The sequence below is a fragment of the Ranitomeya imitator genome, chromosome 2 (genome assembly GCF_032444005.1).
Source record: "Ranitomeya imitator isolate aRanImi1 chromosome 2, aRanImi1.pri, whole genome shotgun sequence".
NCBI lineage: Eukaryota > Metazoa > Chordata > Amphibia > Anura > Dendrobatidae > Ranitomeya > Ranitomeya imitator.
In genome coordinates, this window is record NC_091283.1 from 267,849,402 (window position 1) to 267,876,977 (window position 27,576).

At 43.3% G+C, this 27,576-nt stretch overlaps 1 protein-coding gene and 1 long non-coding RNA gene across 2 annotated transcripts; one reads left to right on the forward strand and one right to left on the reverse strand.

Moving 5' to 3' along the window:
- Nucleotides 1–8,391: 8,391 nt before the first annotated feature.
- Nucleotides 8,392–18,024, reverse strand: LOC138667379 (uncharacterized). Its single transcript, XR_011318731.1, has 2 exons — nucleotides 17,942–18,024; nucleotides 8,392–8,600 (listed from the first exon to the last, which is right to left on the reverse strand). It is a non-coding gene; the product is annotated as an uncharacterized lncRNA (long non-coding RNA).
- Nucleotides 10,470–14,882, forward strand: RCVRN (recoverin). Its single transcript, XM_069749130.1, has 3 exons — nucleotides 10,470–11,121; nucleotides 12,322–12,433; nucleotides 14,423–14,882. The coding sequence occupies exons 1-3, from the start codon at nucleotides 10,741–10,743 to the stop codon at nucleotides 14,524–14,526; spliced, it is 597 nt and encodes a 198-aa protein (XP_069605231.1). The 5' UTR covers nucleotides 10,470–10,740; the 3' UTR covers nucleotides 14,527–14,882.
- Nucleotides 18,025–27,576: the final 9,552 nt, after the last annotated feature.

Here is a 27,576-nt window from a genome sequence, read left to right on the forward strand (position 1 = left end):
CTTTTCCATCTGCGCTCAGCAGCTCTGGAAGCTCGCCTCAGTTCTTTTGTCATGCTGGTGTGCCAGGGTTGTCTGTTGATTTTGCGAGCTTTGGTATGTGTGAGAGGGGCAAGAGATTCCAAAGCTGCAGCTATTGTGGTGTTATATAGAGTGGCAGCATCATCCGCATTGTAGTATATTATAGTAGTTATATTCTTGCACATAGGAGCAGTATTATAGTAGTTATATTCTTGTACATAGGAGCAGTATTATAGTAGTTATATTCTTGTACATAGGGGCAGTATTATAGTAGTTATATTCTTGTACATAGGAGCAGTATTATAGTAGTTATATTCTTATACATAGGGGCAGTAATATAGTAGTTATATTCTTGTACATAGGGGCAGTATTAAAGTATTTATATTCTTGTACATAGAGGCAGTATTATAGTTATATTCTTGTACATAGGAGCAGTATTATAGTAGTTATATTCTTCTACATAGGAGCAGTATTATAGTATTTATATTCTTGTACATAGGGGCAGTATTATAGTTATATTCTTGTACATAGGAGCAGTATTACAGTAGTTATATTCTTGTACATAGGAGCAGTATTATAGTAGTTATATTCTTGTACATAGGGTCAGTATTATAGTATTTATATTCTTGTACATAGGGGCAGTATTATAGTAGTTATATTCTTGTACATAGGGGCAGTATTATAGTATTTATAATCTTGTACATAGGGGCAGTATTATAGTTATATTCTTGTACATAGGAGCAGTATTATAGTAGTTATATTCTTGTACATAGAAGCAGTATTATAGTAGTTATATTCTTATACATAGGGGCAGTAATATAGTAGTTATATTCTTGTACATAGGGGCAGTATTATAGTATTTATATTCTTGTACATAGGGGCAGTAATATAGTAGTTATATTCTTGTACATAGGAGCAGTATTATAGTACAGTCATGGCCAAAAGTTTTGAGAATGAGACAAATATTAATTTTTCCAAAGTCTACTGCTTCATTTTTTCTTATGGCAATTTGCATATACTCCTGCATGTCAGAGTGATCAGCTTAACAGCAATTACTGTACTTGCAAAGTCAATATTTGCCCAGAAAATGAACTTTATTCCCAAAACACATTTCAACATCATTGCAGTCCTGCCTGAAAAGGAGCAGCTGACATCGTTTTAGTGATTGATCCATTAACACAGGTGTGGGTGTTGATGAGGACAGGGCTGGCGATCAATCAGTCATGATTAAGTAAGAATGACATCACTGGACACTTTAAAAGGAGGCTGGTGCTTGGTATCATTGTTTCTCTTCAGTTAACCATGGTTATCTCTAAAGAAACACGTGCAGCCATCATTGCACTGCACAAAAATGGCCTAACAGGGAAGACTATCGCAGCTACAAAGATTGCACCTCAGTCAACAATCTATTGCATCATCAAGAACTTCAAGGAGAGAGCTTCCATTGTTGTCAAAATGGCTCCAGGGCGCCGAAGAAAGACCAGCAAGCGCCAGGACCGTATCTTAAAACTGTTTCAGCTGCGGGATCGGACTACCAGCAGTGCCGAGCTTGCTCAGGAATGGCAGCAGGCTGGTGTGAGCGCTTCTGCATGCACTGTGAGGCGGAGACTCTTTGAGCAAGGCCTGGTTTCAAGGAGGGCAGCAAAGAAGCCACGTCTCTCCAGAAAAAACATCAGGGACCGACTGATATTCTGCAAAAGGTACAGGGAGTGGACTGCTGAGGACTGGGGCAAAGTCATTTTCTCTGATGAATCCCCTTTTCGATTGTTTGGGACATCTGGAAAACCGCTTATTCGGAGAAGAAGAGGTGAGCGCTACCACCAGTCTTGTCTCATGTCAACTGTAAAGCATCCTGAAACCATTCATGTGTGGGGTTGCTTCTGACCAAGGGAATCGGCTCACTCACAGTCTTGCCTAAAAACACAGCCATGAATAAAGAATGGTACCAGAATGTCCTCCAAGAGCAACTTCTCCCAACCGTCCAAGAGCAGTTTGGCGCCTAACAATGCCTTTTCCAGCATGATGGAGCACCTTGCCATAAAGCAAAGGTGATAACTAAATGGCTCATGGAACAAAACATAGAGATTTTGGGTCCATGGCCTGGAAACTCCCCAGATTTTAATCCCATTGAGAACTTGTGGTCAATCATCAAGAGACGGGTGGACAAACAAAAACCAACAAATTCTGGCAAAATGCAAGCATTGATTATGCAAGAATGGACTGCTCTCAGTCAGGATTTGGTCCAGAAGTTGATTGAGAGCATGCCAGGGAGACTTGCAGAGGTCTTGAAGAAGAAGGGTCAACACTGCAAATATTGACTGCATTAACTCATTCTAACTGTCAAGATAACCTATTATTACTCATAGTATGATTGCAATTATATTTCTGCATGTGATATAAACATCAGACAAACACTAATAAAAACCAGAGGGCAGCAGATCATGTGAAAATATAATTTTGGTGTCATTCTCAAAACTTCTGGCCATGACTGTAGTTATATTCTTCTACATAGGAGCAGTATTATAGTAGTTATATTCTTGTACATGGGGCAGTATTATATTAGTTATATTCTTGTACATAGGAGCAGTATTATAGTAGTTATATTCTCGTACATAGGGGCAGTATTATAGTAGTTATATTCTTGTACATAGGAGCAGTATTATAGTAGTTATATTCTTATACATAGGGGCAGTATTATAGTAGTTATATTCTTGTACATAGGGGCAGTAATATAGTAGTTATATTCTTGTACATGGGGCAGTATTATAGTAGCTATATTCTTGTACATAGGGGCAGTATTATAGTAGTTATATTCTTGTACATAGGGGCAGTATTATAGTAGTTATATTCTTGTACATAGGGGCAGTATTATAGTAGTTATATTCTTATACATAGGGGGCAGTATTATAGTAGTTATATTCTTGTACATAGGGGCAGTAATATAGTAGTTATATTCTTGTACATAGGGGCAGTATTATAGTAGTTATATTCTTGTACATAAGGGGCAGTAATATAGTAGTTATATTCTTGTACATAGGGGCAGTATTATAGTAGTTATATTCTTGTACATAAGGGGCAGTAATATAGTAGTTATATTCTTGTACATAGGGGCAGTATTATAGTAGTTATATTCTTGTACATAGGAGCAGTATTATAGTAGTTATATTCTTATACATAGGGGCAGTATTATAGTAGTTATATTCTTGTACATAGGGACAGTAATATAGTAGTTATATTCTTGTACATAGGAGCAGTATTATAGTAGTTATATTCTTGTATATAGGGGCAGTATTATAGTAGTTATATTCTTGTATATAGGAGCAGTATTATAGTAGTTATATTCTTGTACATAGGGGGCAGTATTATAGTAGTTATATTCTTGTACATAGGGGCAGTAATATAGTAGTTATATTCTTGTACATAGGGGCAGTATTATAGTAGTTATATTCTTGTACATAAGGGGCAGTATTATAGTAGTTATATTCTTATACATAGGGGGCAGTATTATAGTAGTTATATTATTTTACTTGCACCATGTTGCAGGTTTCAGCTTTCTGAACTTGTGTTGATTGTCACTCCCTTTTACATATTCCTCCCATCCTCATACAGGTATCGCAGTGATATCCGATAATTTGCCGCTTCTTCTTGGCAGAACCAATTGGTAAATGGGTCATTTGACACCTCAGCTTTGTCTGAGCGAATAAACCTGGTGCGCAGATGGCACGTTAATCCTCCCAGCCTGCGGCTTATCACTTGTGCGCTGGAAGATGTTGTAATCTGATTATGTTCCAGGTTCTTGTGTGTGATTCTGATCATCATTTTGCATTTGGTGATGATGGCGGAGGATCTCTGTGTAATATCCTCATCAGCATCCTCCATAGACACAAAAACTACAATGCACACATATACTGGTGAATAAATAATGGCACTGTAGGCCATATTGGCATTGCATTGGCCGTGTAGAAGTAAATTATTGCTTTGTCCTTATCTCTTGCTGGGCTTGTGCTTCTACTCCACAGCCAATCTGAAGACGCCAATCTCCAAAGAGAGGGACAGAAAGCTGAGAATCCGATGGATTCAGACAACCATAGACTGCAACAGACAATGTAACACACTGGAGCCAGTGTTTACTGGTCTGCCCCTAGTGGAGAAAAGCTTAATTACACACATTACCAGTAGTGATGAGCGAATATACTCGTTACTCGAGATTTCTCGAGCACGCTCGGGGGTCCTCCGAGTATTTTTTAGTGCTCGGAGATTTAGTTTTTCTTGCCGCAGCTGAATGATTTACATCTGTTAGCCAGCATAAGTACATGTGGGGGTTGCCTGGTTGCTAGGGAATCCCCACATGTACTTATGCTGGCTAACAGATGTAAATCATTCAGCTGCGGCAAGAAAAAGTAAATCTCCGAGCACTAAAAAATACTCGGAGGACCCCGAGCATGCTCGAGAAATCTCGAGTAACGAGTATATTCGCTCATCACTAATTACAAGTTTTGCTTTAGTAAATGTTTATGACATTGACCATTTATGACCTTCTCTTGATAGCTGTTGGTCCCATTTCTGGGACATTTATGGTATTTTTTGTAGAATATCCCTTTAAGGCAATAATTTCCATTCCCATCGTTCTTTGAAAGCCTCGCTATACGGTATTTAGTCTACTTTGGCTGTAACTTTCTGTAAGAAGAGTTGCTCTGGAGCACAAACTGCTGCTCACTTCGAGGAACCTTTGTGAGAAAGAAGCATTGAATTGCAAGGTTCTCGGAATACACATGAATCCTCTTTTGACAAGTTTCGATATTTTTACCGTTTCCATTTTCGTGGTCCTTTTTGTTTTTGTGATGAGCGACAATCACAGAAAAAATGAGATCTTACCGTAGCCTCGCCATTTTGGATAGCTCTAATGGAGACTTTGTATGCACCAATCAACAAGTCAATTGTTTCCAGACGTGGTAACAAACGTTCCCGGAGAGGGTTTGATTTGCTTCGGAGCGACGATGATTGTTACAATTTTATTTCTTTTCCGTTACTCAGAAATCTCCATTCATTATTCGCGAGACGCACTTAGTCCTTTATTTTCATTTCAATGTTCACTCCTTCATGACCAAAACTTGAGGTAGACCAGACTAGATTGACTCCATCTCCTGTATGTAAGGCAGCTTCTGCGGTCAGTAGGGCCACCATTTTTTCTTGGGTTACCACATCACTTGTTCTTCAGGCGTGTCATTTTATGTTTATGATTTTGGTGCCTTCACCCATCGAGTTCCAACTGATCTTGAGACATAAGCCTCCTCCAACGAGCTTGGTCTTTCCACGTTCAGTGAAAGAAGACATCTTAGGTCCTTGGGTATCGAGGAATATCAAGCTTCTCCACCTCTCTGAGCCCAATTTTCTACTGCAAGGAGTAAGATCTTCTATGAAAGTCCAGATGACATTTTAGTTCATGTTCTGCTGTAAGAATTTCAGCACAAAGGAGAAGAGAAACATTCCAGAAAGAATTATTGGGGAATATTTGCATTTTTTTGTGCCAAAATCTACAGGAGATATCAGATTTTTTAATGGCTATTTTGATAAGGAGTAGGGATGAGCAGACACATTGATATTCGGGTTCGAGCTAACTTGAACCCGAACCCCATAGAAGGCTATAAAATGGTCATAGTAAGGGCTTTGGGGCTGCAGAAATATCTCTCTCTCCGATTACTAAAATAGACTTCCGGGAGAAGTCCGTGTTTTGGAGTCCAGCACCGGACATGTCTAGTAAGGAGTTCAAGTTTGAAGTCCAAGGTAAAGCCACCTTTGTTGATATCAAAGGTTCAAGTAATTCAGTTATTTTCCTTTCTCTTCAATGCCTAGGCTTAGAATTTTTTTTGAAGCCTTATTATTAGGTCGAGCAAATCCAATATTCAATTTTGGCACTTTTGCTCAATTTACGTGGACAATTCATTTTGCATCTAATAAATTCAATGTCAGTTGAATCTGTCCTTAAAGGAGTTTTAAAAAAAATCTTTTTAAACTCTCCTCGCCCCTCTGTGTATCTGTCCTCAAATTGGCTTTTCTGTCTTCTATCTTTTGGAAAAATATTAGGATTTGAGAGTCCTCAGTGGTTGATATCCTACTTCTCTCTTTTGGCCACTTTTGACCAAGTGTTGACGTTAATGACATCCATTGTAGCTCATGCAGTCTCATAGTGAACAGAGGAAAAGGGCAGAATTGAGGAGATCGAGGAGAGTTGGGCTCAGGATTTGCCACCTTTTAGAGTTGTTCTAATAGACTTGCAAAAAACCCTGACATTTTTATACATTTTTTATATATATATCTTGGTACCGTGTTAGCCACTTGACAACAAGATACATCTACAGGAGACTGGCACAGCAATGGGAAGTAAAATGGCCCCACAGTATGCAAATCTTTTCACGGTCAAGCTTGAAAGTGACTTTTTGTCCTCATGTCCCATCAGGCCTACAGCCGCTACATTGATGATATTTTAATCATTTGGACGGAGTCTGAGCCACAGCTAAAGACGTTCCATGAACAGTTCAATCAATTTGATCCCACCATCAACTTAACACTCAAGTACTCCTGTACTGAAATTAACTTTTTGGACACCATCATTAAGCTGCAGAATAATAAAATAGAGACATCCCTGTATCAGAAGCCAATCGACCATCCAACATACCTTAAATGGGACAGTTTCCATTCAAATACATAAAAAACTCTATTGTCTACAGCCAAGCCATCAGATACAATCGCATATGTTCCAACCCAATGGATAGAGATGAACACCTTGGTTGCCTCAGAAAGACCTTTTTGAATCAGGGCTACCATCCAAGAACAATTGAAAACCAGATTACAAGAGCCACCAGAATATCAAGGAATCACCTGCTACATTACAAAGCTAAAGAAGAAAACAGCCTCTAGTGGTCACCTACAATCCAAATCTGGAGGTGCTAAGGGTAGCTGCATGGAAATTACAACCTTTACTACAAAAAGATGCAGCTTACAATCCATTTTTCCAGACCCCCCACTACTGTGTTTTAGGCAGCCCCCAAATGCAAGAAGCATAATTGTCAGAAGCTCCCTGTCCTCTCCAACAGCTGCAGGTACCTTTCCTTACAACCAGAAAAATGTAAAACCTGTCCATTTATAATGACCACGGACAAGATAAAGATCCCCAATTCACATCAGGACTACAAGATACCAGGTACTTTCAGCTGCATCACATCTAATGTGGTGTACCTAATTATTTGTACTAAATGTCCAACTGGGGGTCTGTATGTGGGGGAGACAGGGCAGAAACTGAGAACAAAAATTAACTCCCATCGCCATACGATAAGAGAAAAAAGAATGGATCTACCTGTGGCAATACACTTTTGTCTCCCCAATCATAACATTATGGACATGAAATTACTTGTTAAAAGGTAACTTCAAATCTCAAAGAGACAGAAGAATTTGGGAATATAAACTGATGACGACCTTTGACATTCTCAGTGCAGGAATGAATGTGTCGCATGGATTTAAGTCTTTCTACATCATCTAAGGAACTAAGGAATTTGCCCCTCAGACCATGTGGGGTCATCACAACAGAACCAGACCCCGATCAGAGGACAATAAACATTCCTTATCTAAGAACTGGTCTAATATTTATGGACATAACTGTTTATTACTCACATAATGGTAATTCTGCTTCACGTCACCTGTCTTATCTAAGGCATTTTTCTGTACTGTGTTGTGCATAAATATGTGATTCTTCAGAATTTCTATTAGTCTATGCCGGATGAAGAGACCTGAGTAGTCTCAAAAGCTTGTAATTTGTTACCATCTTTCAGTTAGCCATTAAAAGGTATCAACCAGTGAGGACTCTCAATTCTAAATATTTTTCTTGACATTTTTTATAAAATTCGAGGCAAGTTTGAGCCACCTTGAATCTATCTGTTCATGTCTACTCATTATCTTCGAAGATCTTTTCTAAGACCATTAGGGTTGATGTCAACATGGTCTAGACCCTAAAAGAATTACCAAACCATCCCATATAAATATCCTGGGGAAAATCAAATGGAGAGAACTTTACATGTTATGGCTATGATCGTCTACACTTGACTAGTCTATCTGACCACCATCTTAATGAAGCCTACTAAAGAACCTGGAGTAATAGGGGCTTAAGAACTGCTAGATTTTTCCCTCCTGGTCGTAAAAAGCCTAGGGGATATGAGGATGGGTCTTCTCATCCTCAAGTTCAGGCCATCCAAACACTCATCTTGAGTCCAATGGTGGAGAATAGAACCTATCACCTCGTATCTTCTACATGAGGCTTATCAGCTTCATGCTTGAGCTCTGCACCCAGTGAGGCTGTCAAGGTAAGGACACGTAAGTGGATTTATTATTCATACAGATTTATTTTTAGGCTGGCAGCTTAGTGGTGAGGAGCACAGCTGTGGTGAGGAGCGCAGCTGTGCCTCACAGCAATTTAAATTGGGCAAGCTCTTGAATCCGGGCCAGCAATCTCCTCTTCTGCTGAGGTCTTACCGGAGCAATGATGAGTTGGGCAAGCTTTTCATAAATTCTTCTGGTACTTTTTCGTCATCCTACAATGTAAAACAAAAATTTGTAAGTAGAATATAATTACAACAGATCATTAAATCAAATGTGCCCCAAATAAGAGTAAAAATAACATTTATCACGCTCAGAAGGCGCTATAGACACCTAGTCATAAATGGAGGGTTAAAAAATAAAAAATAGTATACTCATCCGGGCCTTTCACTTGTTTGGCCACCACAGCTACCAGTCCGGTACTCTGCTGGCTTTGGCTCTGATTCTGGTCTTTCTGTCTTCAGTCTTTGGCACCTTTGGTGCTGACTAGGTCTCACACAACATCATGACATATGACTCCCCTCAACATCATGAATGTGGGGTGGACACATCATAACTAATGATGGACGAGCACTAAAATTCTCAGGACCTAGTTACTCGAATCAAGCAAATTGTAATACATGGGTGCTCGTTTCAAGTAGCGAGAATAATGAAAGTAAATGGGAAACTTGAGCATTGACTTCAAAACAAAAAATGCCATCTCTAATCATATTTCCCTGTAGGTTTTAGCAAAAAATAAATAATTTAAAAAAATGATATGGCGTCACCCCTATTTTTAATAACCAGCTAAGGAAAAGCAGACAGCTGCGGGCTGATATTATCAGGCTGGTAAGGTCCATGGTTATTGGCCCCTTCCCACCATAAAAAAAAACAGCCTGCAGCCACCCCAGACATGGGGGAGGAGACAGATCATGGTTTTACAGGAGCATGGTAAGGTCAGAGACTCTGGCCTCTCTATCTTCAAGAATACCTCCGGGACAGTTGAAGTCCCCCTTCTTTACCGAAGACCATCACAGCGTGACAGCTGTGATTTTTCAAAAATCACAGCTTGCAACAACCTCTAGTGTTTGCAATTGAGCGGTGTCTGTCAGACACCTCCATTACTAGCCCAGTAAGAAAAAGGAAAAAAAAACACACAAAAATCATTTAGTCACAAAAACACTCCCAGACAAATACTCTTGTTCTTCCATTTATTAAAAAAAATCTAATGTTATGCAGTTCTTAAGTGTTCCACGATAGTCCACAATGTATCGTCTGAAGAGTCATAATAACACTCCATAGGCTTTCGCAGCCGCCACTGCCGGGTACGCTAGTCCGCGAGACCGTCCAGTTATGAACTGATGTAACCTCAGTGATGTTAATAAGGTTACATCAGTTCGCAACGCCTGGGTCTCATGGAGCACCATGACCTGCAGTCCGCGTGACCTGGCGGAATCGCTGTAGTAAATCGGACTGCCGCAGAGTGTAGACTGGCTGTCCGAAGTACTACAGCGATTGCGCCGGGTCATGCGGACTGTGCTCTGCATGACGCAGCAACTGTGAAGCCAGATAACCCTAAGGGAGCCTTTAAGGGAGAATTTAAGGTTACTAGAGTTCTCAACTGCTGGAAAATCTGGAGGTTGTGTACTCTGGGTACCTTAATTCATGGCCTCCAGGTATTCACGCAGCTATGAAAACCAGTAACCTTAAAGGCTCCCTTAAGCTTTCCGGGCCTCACAGCTGTGCTTCATAGCTAATTCAATTTGCTTTGATTAGATTCAATCATCTCTGCCAGTTACAAATGTCATGAACATTTTTGCCTAAATTAATTACATCAATGACCACCAAGGGCAACAACCACTGTGTCATGAATTCATGGACTTCACAAGATGCTGATACCACCGAACTGTGACCAGCTTCTCTACCGTACAACTATACATTTAATGTTGAAGTTGGTGGCGTTCACTCCGCCATTGCCGTTGGCGCCTAATCCATCCTATTTAATATATGGCACCAGACAGGTTGTTTATAGCAGTTAATATTGCACTACTCCTCTCCCAGGGAAGAAAAGCCTGTCATAAAGTCAGATTCCCTCTTAATGGCTTCAGACTCTGTAAACCATTGCAGCCAAGGCATCTCCCTTATTGACTTCATAGTATCATTAGTGGGTAAGACGCGTATCATGAGGTTAGCCCGCTTTTTCAATTAAATTAATTGTAGTTCTGAAGCCACACCATTGTCTGCATGACGCTTAAACCGCAGTAATCCTAACAAGTCTTATCTGGATTTACCGGGAGGCAAATCTTCTACTTATTACCTCCTTGAGTTTTAGCATTGTAGGACATTAGTAAAGTTCAAGAACCTTCTTCCTTCATCATGGGGAATAGCAAAAGTGGTGCCCTATCAAAAGAGATTCTGGAGGAACTTCAGTTGAACACCAAATTTACAGAGGAGGAGTTGTGTACTTGGTATCAGTCCTTCTTGAAGGAGTGTCCGAGTGGAAGGATCTCCAAAACTCAGTTCGAAACTATCTACTCAAAGTTCTTTCCGGACGCTGATCCAAAAGCGTATGCCCAACACGTCTTCAGAAGCTTCGATGCCAACAACGACGGCACCTTGGACTTTAAGGAATATATGATCGCTCTTCATATGACCTCTTCTGGGAAGACTAACCAAAAATTAGAGTGGGCTTTTTCTTTATATGACGTGGACGGAAATGGGACCATCAATAAGCAAGAAGTTCTTGAAATCATCACGGTACAGTATTTATTCATCTCTTGGTACCATAAGAACACTACCAGTCCGGTAGACCCTTATGACCCAAAAATGTCAAATTAAGAAAACAAAGGGCCTGGAATGAGAATTGCTCACTATTTGGTGTTCATAGTATTTTAAGATCTTATGTGTTTAGCGTTAAAGTAGCCAAAATGCATTTCTGTCTAATTTGGTCAAATCGAATATTTTGATAAAAAAAATATTTTTAGAATTGTAAATAGATTTTTGAAAAATTAATAGATCTTCAAAATCGCAAAATAAAAATTTAACCACAAATTTATGACAAAAATGTAATTTTTATAAATGTTAATGTTACGAAATTATTAAGGGGCCAAGTTACATAATCTATTACGGGGAAGCAGAAATGTCGGGAAATATTTTTTCTTTCTGACAGTTCTACATCATTTTTTAACTTAGATTTGTTTATGAAAAACTCTTAAAATACTCAATATAAATTTATATAAACCAGTTAATTTTAATTTTTTTAAAGGTTAATCGATAATAAAAAAACACTCAAAATGAATTTTTATTTACATACAGTAAATTTGGTGAATTTTCTTTTTCTTTTTTATGAGGTTATTTTTTCTTAAAATGATTGGACGGCAGAGATTTATCACTCATTAATTGTTCCTTAAGTTCATTGCTCAGTGTGACAGACTTAATTAAAATAGATAAAATATTAATGAATACTTATAGAAATTAAAAAAAAAATCCAATTTCTAGAAATTAAAATGGTATAGAAATTACAAAATTCTTGCATTATTAATCAACTCTGAGGTTTTATTAAATGTTCGTTACTTTGTTCTGAAGTTCAAATATATCTATTACATTGACGATCAATGTAACATAGCCCGAGCTTGTTTATCGGCTTTGTGCCATTTTTTTATATTATTGATGTTGCTTATGTTATTTTTTGTTTTTGATTTCTTCCTTTTATTATATTTTTCTTCTTTAGTTTCACGTTAAACATAATTTCTATTCCATATCCTATTTTTTATTTTAGGCTATTTTTTAAAAATAAAAATTACATTTCCATTTTGTTTTTCACGTAATTATCTTCTAAAAAATAACCAAACAAGTTCTTGATTGGAAGAGATCTTAGAGTTTAGCACAAACTTTTTGAAAACACTTTGGAATTGCCGTGTTTTGAGAAAATAAAAAAAAATTCACTTTTCTTCTCAGGCAATATTCAAAATGATTACTGGTGAAGACCAAAAACATCTACCGGACGATGAAAACACTCCGGACAGGAGGACCAATAAAATATGGGACTACTTTGGCAAAAAAGATGCTGGTAATTTTTACCTATGTGTAGTCACATCCCGTAGAAGTGTTTCACTTTTGAAGTCTCTGGACACAACTAACATTGTTTTAAGCTTGTAGTCACTTGACTTATCTATGATACAATCCATAGAGTCAATAGAAGTTTTCAGTTGTCCACAAAATGTTCAGAACATCCCATCCTACATTAAGGAGGTCAGTCATGAATGAACGAGGCTGCCTGGTGGGTTTCCTGATGGTAGACACAACCACAACATCCCATAACCATGGGCATCTTTAATGTATGAGCCATCAAAGCTTCCTGGGCTTGACCATCAACTGTAGAGGTCAATGGTCCATGGAAAAGTAGACTTCCATTAGATCACATCTTTGTTTTCCTTGATTGGCTGATTAGCTGGGTCTTCCTGAAGTATAGTTGACCACAAGAATTATCAATAGTTGTGGCAAGAAAATGTGATGTCCACCATTGGTACTGCTACCCTAAGAGATGACTTAACACAGTGGATATTTCTCTAAAATGGTACCTTTTGTGCATCATCCAAAGAATTTCAACCTTGAACATTGGGCCTTAACGTGTTGGTGGATGATCTTCTGTACAATGTGGTTCACATTGTGCTTTAGTCTATGGTCAGTGGCTCTGTTGGGGCTTATATATGAAAATCTAGGATTCGGACATTTGTGGTATTGGGGTGGGCTCCAATACATAGATGATTGAGTCTTGGAGTCCACCTCAAGTAGGTAGATGTGGCCAAAAATGATTTCCGACAGAGCAGATGGTGACTGTTGGCATCATTCAGTCAATGGTCTGATCAGCTCAAACATTTGAATAAAGTTTTCCAGGCTTTCACATGGAACGTTTGAAGGAGCTACTGACAGTAGACAATGTGAACCCAATCTAAGGTTAACAGAGCCCATGAGGCAGGAGCATAGTGTGGGTGAGAAAGCCACTGGTCAGTTGCCCAGGGTGCCAAATTTAACAGTAGTACAAAATGTCCACCTCCTTATCTGCCCCCATTGTCAAGTGAGCTCGGACTCAACTGCACTTGGTCAATTCTTAGTGGAGCAGCGCAGTGAGTGTTTGGCAAGATGACAAATCTTTTAGTATAATTAAGTTACCTTTATCATTTCTGTTGCTGCCTATGCAGAGTGCAGCAGTTATTGACAATCTCATCTCACCGGTAATATTACAGTTTGTGGTTACCATGCAGTAAGAAAAATTGTTGGAAGTTCTCATGCCATCTCTGGGATCTGGATCCTACCTGACCCATTTATTTTGGCTTTAGGAGGGCATACATGTAGTTGCCCCCTCTGTTGAAGTCTACTGGAGTTATGAAGATCCTGTGACCCCATTGAATGTTAAAAGAGACAGCGATATACATGTTCCTTCATGTCTTGCCAGCCGCATAGGATCACAGAATAGACACCAAAAGCATGGATAAACTTACCAAAGATGGTGGAGGCTACAAGGACCTGTCTCATGTGTCCTCCCTATATTCTGATCTTATCTTTCCATATCTTCTCTATTGGAAATCCCAAGGTCCACCAATTGCATCTTCCTGTGTAAGAAATTGTCCCTTTTAGTGGTCTCCAATGATGGTTTGTACAATAGAGATGAGCTAATAAATTCGCAGGAGCCATCAGTATTCTGTGGCCACCGGACAGGAGCCTACAAATCACTTCCTACCTAATGTAGTCCCAACGCCTCTTCTAATTTGTAGGCCTGATGAGACTTCATCGTTACAGAGTGATCCAACATAAAAGTGTGCCCGGCCTACAAATCAGAAATGGCACCAAGAATGTTGACAGTTTGCAGCACTGCCGTCCGATGACCACAGAATATTGACAAGGCTGCTGGACCTACGAAAAATTTGCTCATCTACATTCTTCATCCATTTAAAGTAAATTTACAGTTTAGACTACCAGACCAGTTGTTTGACCATTGGTTCTTCTATCGACTTTGTAGATGACCCATTCAGATCACCTATGGATTTTCTATTTTCAGATAGACTGACAGAAGGAGAATTTATTCAGGGAATCATGAATAATAAAGAAATCCTGCGCCTGATCCAATTTGAACCTCAAAAAGTCAAGGACAAAAGAAAATAAAAGAAATAGTAACCCCTGAGTCCCTCTACATATATCAAAGACTGTCTACACCATCATGACCATGTCATCATGACCACCACTGAACCCGAGAAGACACAGACTCATCTGACACACTGGTCCTCCTTAAACTTCCCATACCACGTGTGTCCCACGACATTGAGATCACTGGAATGTAATTAGGTCAAGGAATAATCCATGGATTGTATCGGTAGTCTTCTTATTTTCTGAAGGTCACGCTATAAGCTTATTGTATGTGGAACAGGACAGAAGGAAGATACTGGAGACATGAGCAAAAATACAAATTCAAACATTTCCAAAAACATTTTACTCTAATTAAAATAATTTTTTGGAATATACTTTTTTGTTTTGTTGAAGTCTTTTTCTTTTCTGCTTAGAAATGAAAACACATGGGCTGTAGATTATTATTATTTTATTTTTATGGTATATAATGAATAAAAATAATTTTAAAAATTAACCCTGTAACATTAATTATTTTATGTCCATTTCTAATATAAAAACCTATATTATCCAAGTCATAATCAATTTCAGCCTTTTCTTAGCTCTAATAAATTTTGCTTCCCCAAATGTAAGAAGTATGGTATTTTACTGCTCTACTCATAACTCCCTTAGAGCCTGTGGGTGTAAGCCTTTAAAATGTTTTTAAAAAATTGCCACCCATGATCTGAGATCGTTATCTCAGGTGTATTATTACAGTGACTGTTTACTGTCCCTTTCTAACAAAACTGTGGAATTCAAGCTTTTAGTTATCACTAATTTGTGCTTGTTCTAGAGGAATCCTCAAAGTTACTGCTCAAAAATCCCTTAGAGCCTGTGGGTGTAAGCTTTTAAAACATGTAAAAAAAAAACCACCACCCATGATCTGAGATCTTTATTTCAGGTGTCTTATTACAGTTTTTTGTCCCTTTCTAACAAAACTGTGGAATCCCAGCCTTTACTTAGAACTAATTTGTTCTTGTTACAGAAGAATCCTCAAAGTTGCTGCTCTAAACCCCCTTAGAGCTTGTGAGTGTAAGCTTTTAAAATGCTAAAAAAAAGCACCATCCATGATCTGAGAGTTATTTCAGGTGTTTTATTACAGTGACTGTTTCCTGTCCCTTTCTAACAAAACCGTGGAATTCAAGCTTTTATGTATCACTAATTTGTGCTTGTTATAGAGGAATCCTCAAATTTACTGCTCTAAATTCCCTTAGAGCCTGGGGGTGTAACCTTTTAAAACATGTAATGAAAAAGCTCCACCCATGATCTGAGATCGTTATTTCAGGTGTATTATTACAGTAACTGTTTCCTGTCCCTTTCTAACAAACCTGTAGAATCCCAGCCTTTACTTAGCAATAATTTTTGCTTGTTCTAGAGCAATCCTCAAATTTATTGCTCTAAGCTCCCTTTGAACCTGTGGGTGTATGCCAATAGACCATATAGCTTTCCTTACTTTTTTTTCTTAACAAACATCTATACAATCTCCTAACTTAGACAAGTTATGTTTTCATGTCCCACTTCCTGACAGATTTCCTCATTAAGGAATACAGATAAAATGAAAACATTTGGGAACTCGTGAACGTCTCCATCCCCGTGAATCATTGTGTTTTTTTGCCTGTCTTTGGCTCATGACTTTTTAGAACTCATATACTGTATTAATATATTACTCTGAATTGGATTTGCCTGGTTTGGACGCCTCTTCTGGCTTTTCCCAACAATGGACACCCATGATGACCATTTTTTCAATTGCAGTTGGCTCACGTGATCCATGATCATCATTTTATAAGAAGGGGGTGAAAAAGTCGCTTGCAGCTCGCTGAGCTCAGAGCCTCCACAAGAACCAGACCAGAAGACAGAAGAAAACTGAACCCTGTGGACACATTATATCACTACATGACACACTGACTATATGGTATTTGTATTGCACCATGACCTCGGCCCCCCACCATAATTATACTCTGTGCGTGCACCAACCCCACTATTTAAGTCTTCACCCCTTTCTTTAGAATCTCTATAGACTTTGTAGCTTTTCTGTATTGAATGTTACAGAAGCAGATTCGATGTGACGTCTCAGGATCATGGTGTGATGTTTCCCGACAGATTGGGGACAATTGATAAAGAACATTAATCATCTCCTCCCCCGATGTAAGATGCCCCATCAATATCCGACACATGGGGAGAACGTTCTAGAACACTGCAAATATAGAAAAAGCTACAAGAATATGATACAATGTGTCACCTGCAAGGTCAATGCCAGTATCCAGTACCCCGAGTGTCAGCGTCATTATCCTGTACCCCGAGTGTCAGTGTCATTATCCTGTACCCCGAGTGTCAGTGCCATTATCCTGTACCCTGAGTGTCAGTGTCATTATCCTGTACCCCGAGTGTCAGTGTCATTATCCTGTACCCCGAGAGTCAGTGTCATTATCCTGTACCCCGAGTGTCAGCGTCATTATCCTGTACCCCGAGTGTCAGCGTCATTATCCTGTACCCCAAGTATCAGCGTCATTATCCTGTACCCCTAGTGTCAGCGTCATTATCCTGTACCCCTAGTGTCAGCGTCATTATCCTGTACCCCGAGTGTCAGCGTCATTATCCTGTACCCCGAGTGTCAGCGTCATTATCCTGTACCCCTAGTGTCAGTGTCATTATCCTGTACCCCGAGTATCAGTGTCATTATCCTGTACCCCGAGTGTCAGTGTAATTATCCTGTACCCCAATGTCACGATTCACACCGTGACATCACCCCTACGTCACGGATCGGGGTGACTTTAGGCCAACAGACGGCTATCACATGTGCAGGGGGGCTTATCTTAGTTATCCCTCCACTCCACAATGTGATGAAAAAACACACACAAGGCTATTGACCTCTTAGTTTACAGCAGGGGCTTATTCTAGGTATCCCACTGCTCTTCAATATACCACGAACTGCAGGGATTTATGTATATCCCGCTTACAGTTCCACTTAAAACTTGCAGCTCTCTGGCGCCCCCCTTATTCTCAGGTCAGATTGGGTATTGCACCTGGGGCAATTAGTCGCCAGAAAGGCTACCTGCTATGTACTGGCTATTGGGCACACTGCAGCGACGCGATAAACTACTCCCACTCAGACAGGAACAATAATTATTAAAGCCGCAGTCGCTACAACATCACCCAAAAGCCTGCACACGGTAAGCTGCCACCAGCTTCGATTAAACGGGTCCGAAGCTAACCCAACACAGTAGCGTAATTCCCTTCAGGAGACTTAGAGTACGTTTTTAGAGCATGGAGAAAGAAATAGTATTAAATAATATACCCCACAAAATTTAGACAGTGCTTTATCAAAATATTTTACAGAGATGTTACAAATGAGACAATTGCAAATATGTACAAGGTAATAATAACATAAAGGGATTACAGGAGAAAAGATAACACTCACATGTTTTCAAAGCATTGCAGGCAACCAGGCTAGTGAAGTTTCCATACGTCCCAGTTCATTGGACGTGCTCAGGGCTCTCCAGGAAAGACAAGAAAAAACTGCCGGGATCTGGGCAGACAGTTATAGCTGCAGCCTGTGACATCCCAGAAAGGGGTTGGATCACCTCATCCCTCCTACCTCTTCAGTTAACTAATTTTACCCTAACTTTTATCTAATTTCTATAACTCTGCTACAAAACATGTCATAGTCATAACAAACCCAGCATTCATCTCGGATTAACGTGGGCATTCTAATGAGATCAAATATGTCCTATCTGTGATACATATTTACAGAGAAATCCCCACTTCTTTACCAGATGGAGGTAGAAGCCTGTGTTTAGAGTGATGGGTAGATCCACCGAGGGAGATTAAGAATATATATTTTCGTGTTCTTATCTTAAATGGTTTGCCTAATATCTTACAAAAACAGAACAAAGAACTTTCATGGATTCTGGAAATTTCTAATCCAGTTATAGCTGGAGAAGAGTTGGAGCCTTCCAAAGCGATCGTAAATTCCTTTCTTCAATAAAACTCCCCCCAGTACATTGGCAAGGCAGCTCTTGGCTGAGTGAAAGGGAAGGGGGGCTTTTTTAGCCCACAGCCTGCTAGCAAGAGAAACTACTTATATGATATTTCATACCATATCGTGACACCTCCCCCTTTTGGTGTGCGCTAGGGAGGTAGAACCCCACGGTATGCCTCAATGAGCACCTCAGTAGGTTCACCCTGGCAGGACAGTCCATCTGCATTCCCATGCTCCCTGCCCGTTTTGTGTTCAATGGTGAAGTCAAACTGCTGAAGGGCAAGGCTCCAGCGTAGCAACCTGCCGTTGGTTCCACACATGGTGTTTAGCCAGCGCAGAGTGTCGTGGTCAGTCACCACAGTGAAGGTGCGACCGTACAAGTAGGGCTGCAAGCGCTGCAGAGCCCAGACTATGGCCAGGCACTCCTTCTCAATGGTGGAGTAGGCCACTTCCCTTGGCAAAAGTTTCCGGCTCAGATATAACACGGGGTGCTCTTGGTCCTCTGAGTCAACCTGGCTGAGCACAGCACCGAGACCAAACTCGCTGGCGTCAGTCTGTACCAAGAACGGTCGACTGCTGTTGACTGCTTTCAACACAGGGGTGTTGCACAGTGCGGTTTTCAACGCCTGGAAGGCCCCCTCACAGCCATCTGTCCAGTTGACAATGTGGGGTAGCTTCTTCCTGGTGAGGTCCGTCAAAGGTTTTGCCAGGCTACTATAGTGCTGTACGAAGCGCCTATAGTACCCTGCAGTGCCCAAGAAGGACATCACCTGTTTCTTGGTCACGGGAGTGGGCCAGTTCACGATCGCGCCCACTTTCTCAGGCTCTGGCTTTAGGGTGTTTCCGCCTACCCAGTGCCCCAGGTAGTGGACCACCCTCATGCCCATCTGGCACTTTCCCGGCTTGATAGTCAGTCCTGCTTGGTGAATTCGCCTGAGCACCTCCTCTAGATGCTGCAGGTGTTCCTCCCAGGAGGAACTGAAGATGGCAATTTCATCCAAGTACGCCACGGAATACTTCTCCAGTCCCTGAAGCAGGAGGTTGACCATCTGCTGGAAAGTGGCAGGGGCATTCTTCATACCGAAGGGCATGACCGTGGACTCATACAGTCCAAAGGGCGTGATAAAGGCGGACTTCTCCTGCGCCTCGGGGCTCAGGGGAATCTGCCAGTATCCTCTACTCAGATCCATTATTGTTAGGTAATCTGCGCCAGCTAACCTATCCAGCAGCTCCTCGATGCGCGGCATTGGGTGCGCGTCAGAGGCTGTGATGGCGTTGAGCCCCCTGTAGTCCACGCAAAACCGGGTGGTCCGGTCTTTCTTTGGCACGAGAACTACAGGTGAGGCCCACACGCTCTTTGACCGTGTCACGATTCCCCTGACCGCTGTCACCAATTGGTCAGGATTCCCACCGTGACCGTCACCCCTACGTCACGGATTGAGGTGACTTTAGGCCAACAGACGGCTATCACATGTGCAGGGGGGCTTATCTTAGTTATCCCTCCACTCCACGATGTGATGAAAAACCACACACAATGCTATTGACCTCTTAGTTTACAGCAGGGGCTTATTCTAGGTATCCCACTGCTTTTCTATATACCACGAACTGCAGGGATTTATGCATATCCCGCTTACAGTTCCACTTAACACTTGCAGCTCTCTGGCGCCCCCCTTACTCTCAGGTCAGATTAGGTACTGCACCCTGGGTAATTAGTCGCCAGAAAGGCTGCCTGCTATGTACTGGCTATTGGGCACGCTGCAGCGACGCGATAACTACTCCCACTTAGGCAGGATCAATAATTATCAATGCCGCAGTTGCTTCAGCGTAACCCAAAAGTCAGCGCACTCCCGCTGCCACCAGCTTCGATTAAACGGGTCCGAAGCTAACCCAACACAGTAGCGTAATTCTCTTCAAGAGCCAGGGTACGGTTTTTAGAGCATGGAGAATGAACTAACATAATAGTATATCCCATTAAAAAAATTAGGCAGTGCTTTATCAAAAATATTTTATAAAGATGTTATAAATGAGACAATTGCAAATATGTACAAGGGTAATTATAACATAAAGGGAATAAATGAGAAAAGATAACACTCACATGTTCAAAACATTGCAGGCAACCAGGCTAGTGGAGTTTTCCATATGTCCCAGCTCATTTGGACATGTGCAGGGCTCTTCCAGGAGAAGACAAGAAGTCCAGAAGAAGAAATCAAGCAGAGAGACTGAGCTGGGGAGCCTGCCACAACTTAATACCTTAAGGCTTTGACATCACAGAAGGGCTGGCTTATCCAGACCCTCCTCTCTCTACCTTCTGAGTAAACTTTAAACTATTTTCTCTGATTTATATAACTTCACTACAAAACATGTCAGAGTCCTAACAAACTCATAATTCATCTCGGATTAACGTGAGCATTCTAATGAGATCAAATATGTCCTATCTGGGATACATATTTACAGAGAAATCCCTACTTCTTTACCAGATGGAGTTAGAAGCCCGAGTTTCAAGGGATGGGTAGATACACCGAGTGAGAATGAGAATATATATTTTCGTATTTCTAGCTTAAATCGTTTGCCTAATATCTAACAAAAACTAAACAAAGAATCTTTCATGAATTTTTGGAGCCACTTTTCCATTGTCCAGCTAGTGGAAGATTCTAACCTGGTCATAAATACTGTTGGGCCATAAAACTCCCCACACTCTCTGAGAAGGAAAGCCAGGATTTGGCAGCTACAAACTGTTACTCCAAGAAGGGGGGCTTAGCCCACGCAGGCTAGCAAGAGAACTACTTATGATATTTCATACCATATCGTGACACCTCCCCCTATTGGTGTGCGCTAGGGAGGCAGGACCTGATGGTTCTCCTCCATGCGCACCTCAGCAGGTTCACCCTGGTGGGCCAACCCATCACCATTGCCATGCTCTGGCTCCATGGTGCCTTCGCCTACCCGGTTTCCCAGGTAGTGAACCTCACTCATGCCCATCTGGCACCTTCCCGGCTTGATAGTCAGGCCTGCTTGGTGAATTCGCCTGAGCACCTCCTCGAGATGCTGCAGGTGTTCCTCCCAGGAGGAACTGAAGATGGCAATGTCATCCAAGTACGCCACGGCGTACTTCTCCAGTCCCTGAAGCAGGAGGTTGACCATCCGCTGGAAAGTGGCAGGGGCATTCTTCATGCCGAAGGGCATGACCGTGGACTCATACAGTCCAAAGGTTGTGATAAAGGCAGACTTCTGCGCCTCGGGGCTCAGGGGAATCTGCCAGTATCCTCGACTCAGATCCATTATTGTTAGGTAATTTGCGCCAGCTAACTTCTCAAGCAGCTCCTCGATGCGTGGCATTGGGTGCGCATCCGAGGCTGTGATGGCGTTGAGCCCCCTGTAGTCCATGCAGAACCGGGTGGTCCGGTCCTTCTTTGGCGCGAGAACTACAGGTGATGCCCACGCACTCTTTGACCGTCGAATCACCCCCAGCTGTAACATCTCATTGATCTCTTGGCGCATAATCTGCTGCACCTAGTCAGAGATTAGATAGGGTGTTCGCCGTAGTGGGGCGTGATTCCCGGTGTCCACCTCGTGGACGGCTAACTCAGTCCTCCCAGGTCGGTTGGAGAACACGACCCGGAAGGGTTCCAGTGTGGTTTGCAACTGCAACCGCTGGGGTTCAGTTAACGAGGCGCTTACCTCCATATCCTCGATGGACCCATTGGCCTTGGCTTGGGCCAGCAAGTCCAGGAGGGTGTCTTCCTCACCGTCTTCGGGCAAGCTGCAGACCGGTAGGACGAAAGGTTCACGTTCGTGATGAGCCTTCATCATGTTGACGTGAAAGGCCTTTCACCTACCCCGAGCGTGGTCAAGCGTGACCACGTAAGTGACCGGGTTGAGCTTTTGGTGGACGACGTACGGGCCCTCCCAGGCTGCCTGAAGCTTATCCGTTGGTACGGGGACCAGCACCCACACCTTTTGACCCACGTGGTAGATCCGCTCCCGGGCGTTCTGGTCGTACCAGTGCTTCTGATCAGCCTGAGCCTGCGTCATGTTGTCATGCACCAACTGCGTCAAGGTCTGCATCTTGTCACGGAAGCGCATGACATACTCCACTATGGACACTTCAGAAGGGTTCGGCTTCTCTTCCCAAGATTCTCTTACCAACCCAAGGGGTCCCCGGACTCGCCTACCGTACAGGAGCTCGAAGGGGGAGAACCCCGTCGAGGCCTACGGAACCTCTCGGTAAGCGAACAGCAGGTGTGGGAGGTACCGCTCCCAGTCGCGCCCTTGAGTCTCAACCAGCATGCGTAGCATCTGTTTGAGGGTACCATTGAAGCGTTCACACAAGCCATTGGTCTGTGGGTGATACGCACTCGATACCAGGTGCTTCACCTGTATTCTCTTACAGAGAGCCTCCATTAGGCGAGACATAAATTGGGTCCCTTGATCAGTAAGCATTTCCCTGGGAAACCCTACACGTGAAAAGATGGCCAACAGGGCATCCGCCACCTTATCTGCCCTAGTTGATGACAGAGCTACTGCCTCTGGGTACCGGGTAGCATAGTCTACCACAGTAAGGATGTATTGCTTTCCAGAGCTGCTGGGGACGGCCAGCGGGCCCACAATGTCCACCGCGATCCTCTGGAAAGGCTCCTCTATCACTGGCAAAGGGATCAGGGGAGCCTTAATAGCAGGCCCCGCTTTCCCCACCCTTTGACAGGTGACACAGGAGCGGCAGGAGTTTGACACATCTGTCCCCATCTTAGGCCAATAGAAGTGTTGAGACAGCCGGGCCTTAGTTTTGCTGATCCCCAAGTGTCCAGCTAGCGGGATCTCATGGTCAATCCGCAACAACTCACCCCGGAATTGCTGTGGGACGACCAGCTGTCTTTCCCTCAACCACTCCTTTTGTGATTCTCCGGGTACTGTCTCCCGGTACAACCTTCCTTGTTCCCAGAACACCTTCTCCTTATCAGTCTCGGAGAAGCGCGTCCCGGCGAGTTGTCTCAGACTCTCTAGGCTCGCATCTGTGTGCAGAGCGGCCTGAAACTCCTGGCTAGGGGAAGCCAAAAGCGACGTCAGGGTCCCTTCCCCACGGGAACCCTCTTGGACCTGCTCTGGGTCCACCTCTGGTTCAGTCACAGTGGTGACTGAGGAGGGTCCGGAAGGCTGACAGTTATCTGCGTTCCGGGCACTCTGACTGCGGGTGACAGCAGCTACGTAGGCTGTCTCCCCGGGGGTTTCTACAGGCCCATCAGCCGATGCTGCTATGGGCTCGACCTCCCCATCCACCCCCAACACTCCAGGGGAAGTGCTACTTATGGGCCAGTTACCTTCCTCGGTGGCACTGGTCACTTTCATGACATCACCTTCCTCACGGTTCCCATGCATCTCCCCATTTCCTGTAGCACCGACACTTGCCCCTGTTAGGGGTTCCTCAGACGTCTCACTCCGCAGAGCGACGTGGCTGGGCACGCCTGTACCTATGGACACATTAACCTTCACAGAAAAATCATTATCAGGTTCAGCTGGCACAGGTACAACATTTTCACCATCAATCCTAGGAAAAAAATGGTTAATAGATGCATCATTACAAGATAAAGCATGGTCAGGTAACACATGCGATCTCCCATCATCATCATCATCATCAGGGTTAACGTTACCCTTATTAGTAGATTGGGGAGGGGTGTCAGGGACGTAGTATGCAACCATCCTCCCCAAATCAGTCCCCAACAAAACATCAGTGGGCAAATTACCAGACAGCCCCACTTCCTTCACCCCGCTCCCGGCACCCCAATCAATAAAAACCCGGGCCATCTGTAAGGGACAGCTGATGCCCCCAATCCCAGTGACAGTTAGGATTTTCCCCGGAATGATTTCTTCAGGGGCCGCCAGTTCGGGTCGGATGAGGGTTCGTTCAGCCCCGGTGTCCTTGAGGCCTGTAGCAACATGGCCTCCCACAGTGACGTGCTGTACGTTGTCACACCCCCTCCCAACCACACCACCCACCAAAAGAACTGCTGCATTAGGCCCTGGGGCCTTGGCTGGGGTGTTCTTCTGCTTGGCTGGACAGGAGGGACTGATATGACCAGTCTGATTGCAGGTGAAACACTTGCGAGGTTCGGTGGTAGGTCTGGTGCTGTTGGCGACGGGGACAGGACCTCTGGTGTGCTGGCTGGCAGGGGTACTGGCGTTGGTTGCAGGCTTACCCCCTCTCCAGCTGGTGGTGACTGGCTTCCGCACTTCCGATCTACGGTTGGCCTCATAGGCATCGGCAATCTGCGCTGCTTTCGTCACCTCTTTGGGTTCTCTGTCCATCACGAACTGCCGCACCTCAGCTGGGCAAAGATGAAAGAACTGGTCTTTGATCATCAGGTCTCGCAGCTGTACAAAGGTGGTCACTGACAGTCCTTGGGTCCACTGGTCAAAGTGGGTCCCCAGTCCATGCACCACATCACTGTAACTGTCGTGTGGGCCACGTTGGAGGGTCCGGAACTTTCTACGGTACACCTCAGGTGTAAGCTGGTACTTGGCTATCAGAGCCTGCTTGATGGCCTCATAGTCACCATCTTGTTCTTGAGGGAGGGCAGCAAACGCCTCCAGAGCTTTGCCTCTCAGCCCTGGTGTCAGGTATCGTGCCCATTCATCTGTAGGCAGCCGGTACTGTCTGCAGGCTTTCTCAAAGGCCCGCAGAAAAGTGTCCAAGTCCCCGTCCTTCTCCATAACAGGAAAGTGATCGGGCCGGGGCTTAGGTATCTGAGCACTGCTGGGCTCACGTCTCTGGGCGGTGGAGGGCATCCCCCCCTGCCGGAGCATCTCCAGTTCATGTGCTCGCTGGGCTTGGCGCTCGGCTCTCTCAGCCTCCCGCTCGGTTCGCTGGGCCTGGGCCTCTCTCTCAGCTCGGGCCTCTCTCTCGGCTTGCTCCTGGTATTGCTGGATCAGCTGCAGACGTCTCTCTAGGTCATCTGCGGAGCATTGCTGCAGAGCCAGCTGCAGGAGGAGGTCTGCGCCCCCCTGGTTGCCAGTAGGGCCCGTATTCAGGGGTTGGACCTCTGCTGCAGCACCATATTCACTTGTGCTGGCTTCTGCGGCCTCTGGGCTCTGTGACCTGGCTTGGTCCGCTTCAAATTGCACCAGTTCAGCGACCATTTGAGTCTTGGTCTTACCCTGGGGGTTCAGGCCATGGTACGTGCATATCCCAGCAAGAATGTCCTTCTTCTGCTGGTTGTACCAGGCTTCCCCTTTCGCAGCCATGGTTGCCAAATAAAAGATAGGATAGAAAAACGAAGAGAAAGGGAAGGGATAATTACCAGTACGCAATTGTCTCAAGACTAATAAAACACTGAGTTCGTTCTCCAAACTTATTTGCGCAGAGTCCTTGCAAGAACTTTCTGCAAGTTTTTAGTGAGAGGAATGATTACTCAAACCAAATCACTAATGCTCTAAGATATCCCACCGCCTTGCCACCAATTGTCACGATTCCCCTGACCGCTGTCACCAATTGGTCAGGATTCCCACCGTGACCGTCACCCCTACGTCACGGATTGAGGTGACTTTAGGCCAACAGACGGCTATCACATGTGCAGGGGGGCTTATCTTAGTTATCCCTCCACTCCACGATGTGATGAAAAACCACACACAAGGCTATTGACCTCTTAGTTTACAGCAGGGGCTTATTCTAGGTATCCCACTGCTTTTCTATATACCACGAACTGCAGGGATTTATGCATATCCCGCTTACAGTTCCACTTAACACTTGCAGCTCTCTGGCGCCCCCCTTACTCTCAGGTCAGATTAGGTACTGCACCCTGGGTAATTAGTCGCCAGAAAGGCTGCCTGCTATGTACTGGCTATTGGGCACGCTGCAGCGACACGATAACTACTCCCACTTAGGCAGGATCAATAATTATCAATGCCGCAGTCGCTTCAGCGTAACCCAAAAGTCAGCGCACTCTCGCTGCCACCAGCTTCGATTAAACGGGTCCGAAGCTAACCCAACACAGTAGCGTAATTCTCTTCAAGAGACAGGGTACGGTTTTTAGAGCATGGAGAATGAACTAACATAATAGTATATCCCATTAAAAAAATTAGGCAGTGCTTTATCAAAAATATTTTATAAAGATGTTGCAAATGAGACAATTGCAAATATGTACAAGGGTAATTATAACATAAAGGGAATAAATGAGAAAAGATAACACTCACATGTTCAAAACATTGCAGGCAACCAGGCTAGTGGAGTTTTCCATATGTCCCAGCTCATTTGGACGTGTGCAGGGCTCTTCCAGGAGAAGACAAGAAGTCCAGAAGAAGAAATCAAGCAGAGAGACTGAGCTGGGGAGCCTGCCACAACTTAATACCTTAAGGCTTTGACATCACAGAAGGGCTGGCTTATCCAGACCCTCCTCTCTCTACCTTCTGAGTAAACTTTAAACTATTTTCTCTGATTTCTATAACTTCACTACAAAACATGTCAGAGTCCTAACAAACTCATAATTCATCTTGGATTAACGTGAGCATTCTAATGAGATCAAATATGTCCTATCTGGGATACATATTTACAGAGAAATCCCTACTTCTTTACCAGATGGAGTTAGAAGCCCGAGTTTCAAGGGATGGGTAGATACACCGAGTGAGAATGAGAATATATATTTTCGTATTTCTAGCTTAAATCGTTTGCCTAATATTTAACAAAAACTAAACAAAGAATCTTTCATGAATTTTTGGAGCCACTTTTCCATTGTCCAGCTAGTGGAAGATTCTAACCTGGTCGTAAATACCGTTCGGCCATAAAACTCCCCACACTCTCTGAGAAGGAAAGCCAGGAATTGGCAGCTACAAACTGTTACTCCAAGAAGGGGGGCTTAGCCCACGCAGGCTAGCAAGAGAACTACTTATGATATTTCATACCATATCGTGACAGACCGTCAAATCACCGCCAGCTGTAACATCTCATCGATCTCTTGGCGCATAATCTGCTGCACCTGGTCAGAGATTTGATAGGGTGCATCTTGTCACGGAAGCGCATGACATACTCCACTATGGACACTTCAGAAGGGTTCGGCTCCTCTTCCCAGGATTCTCTTACCAACCCA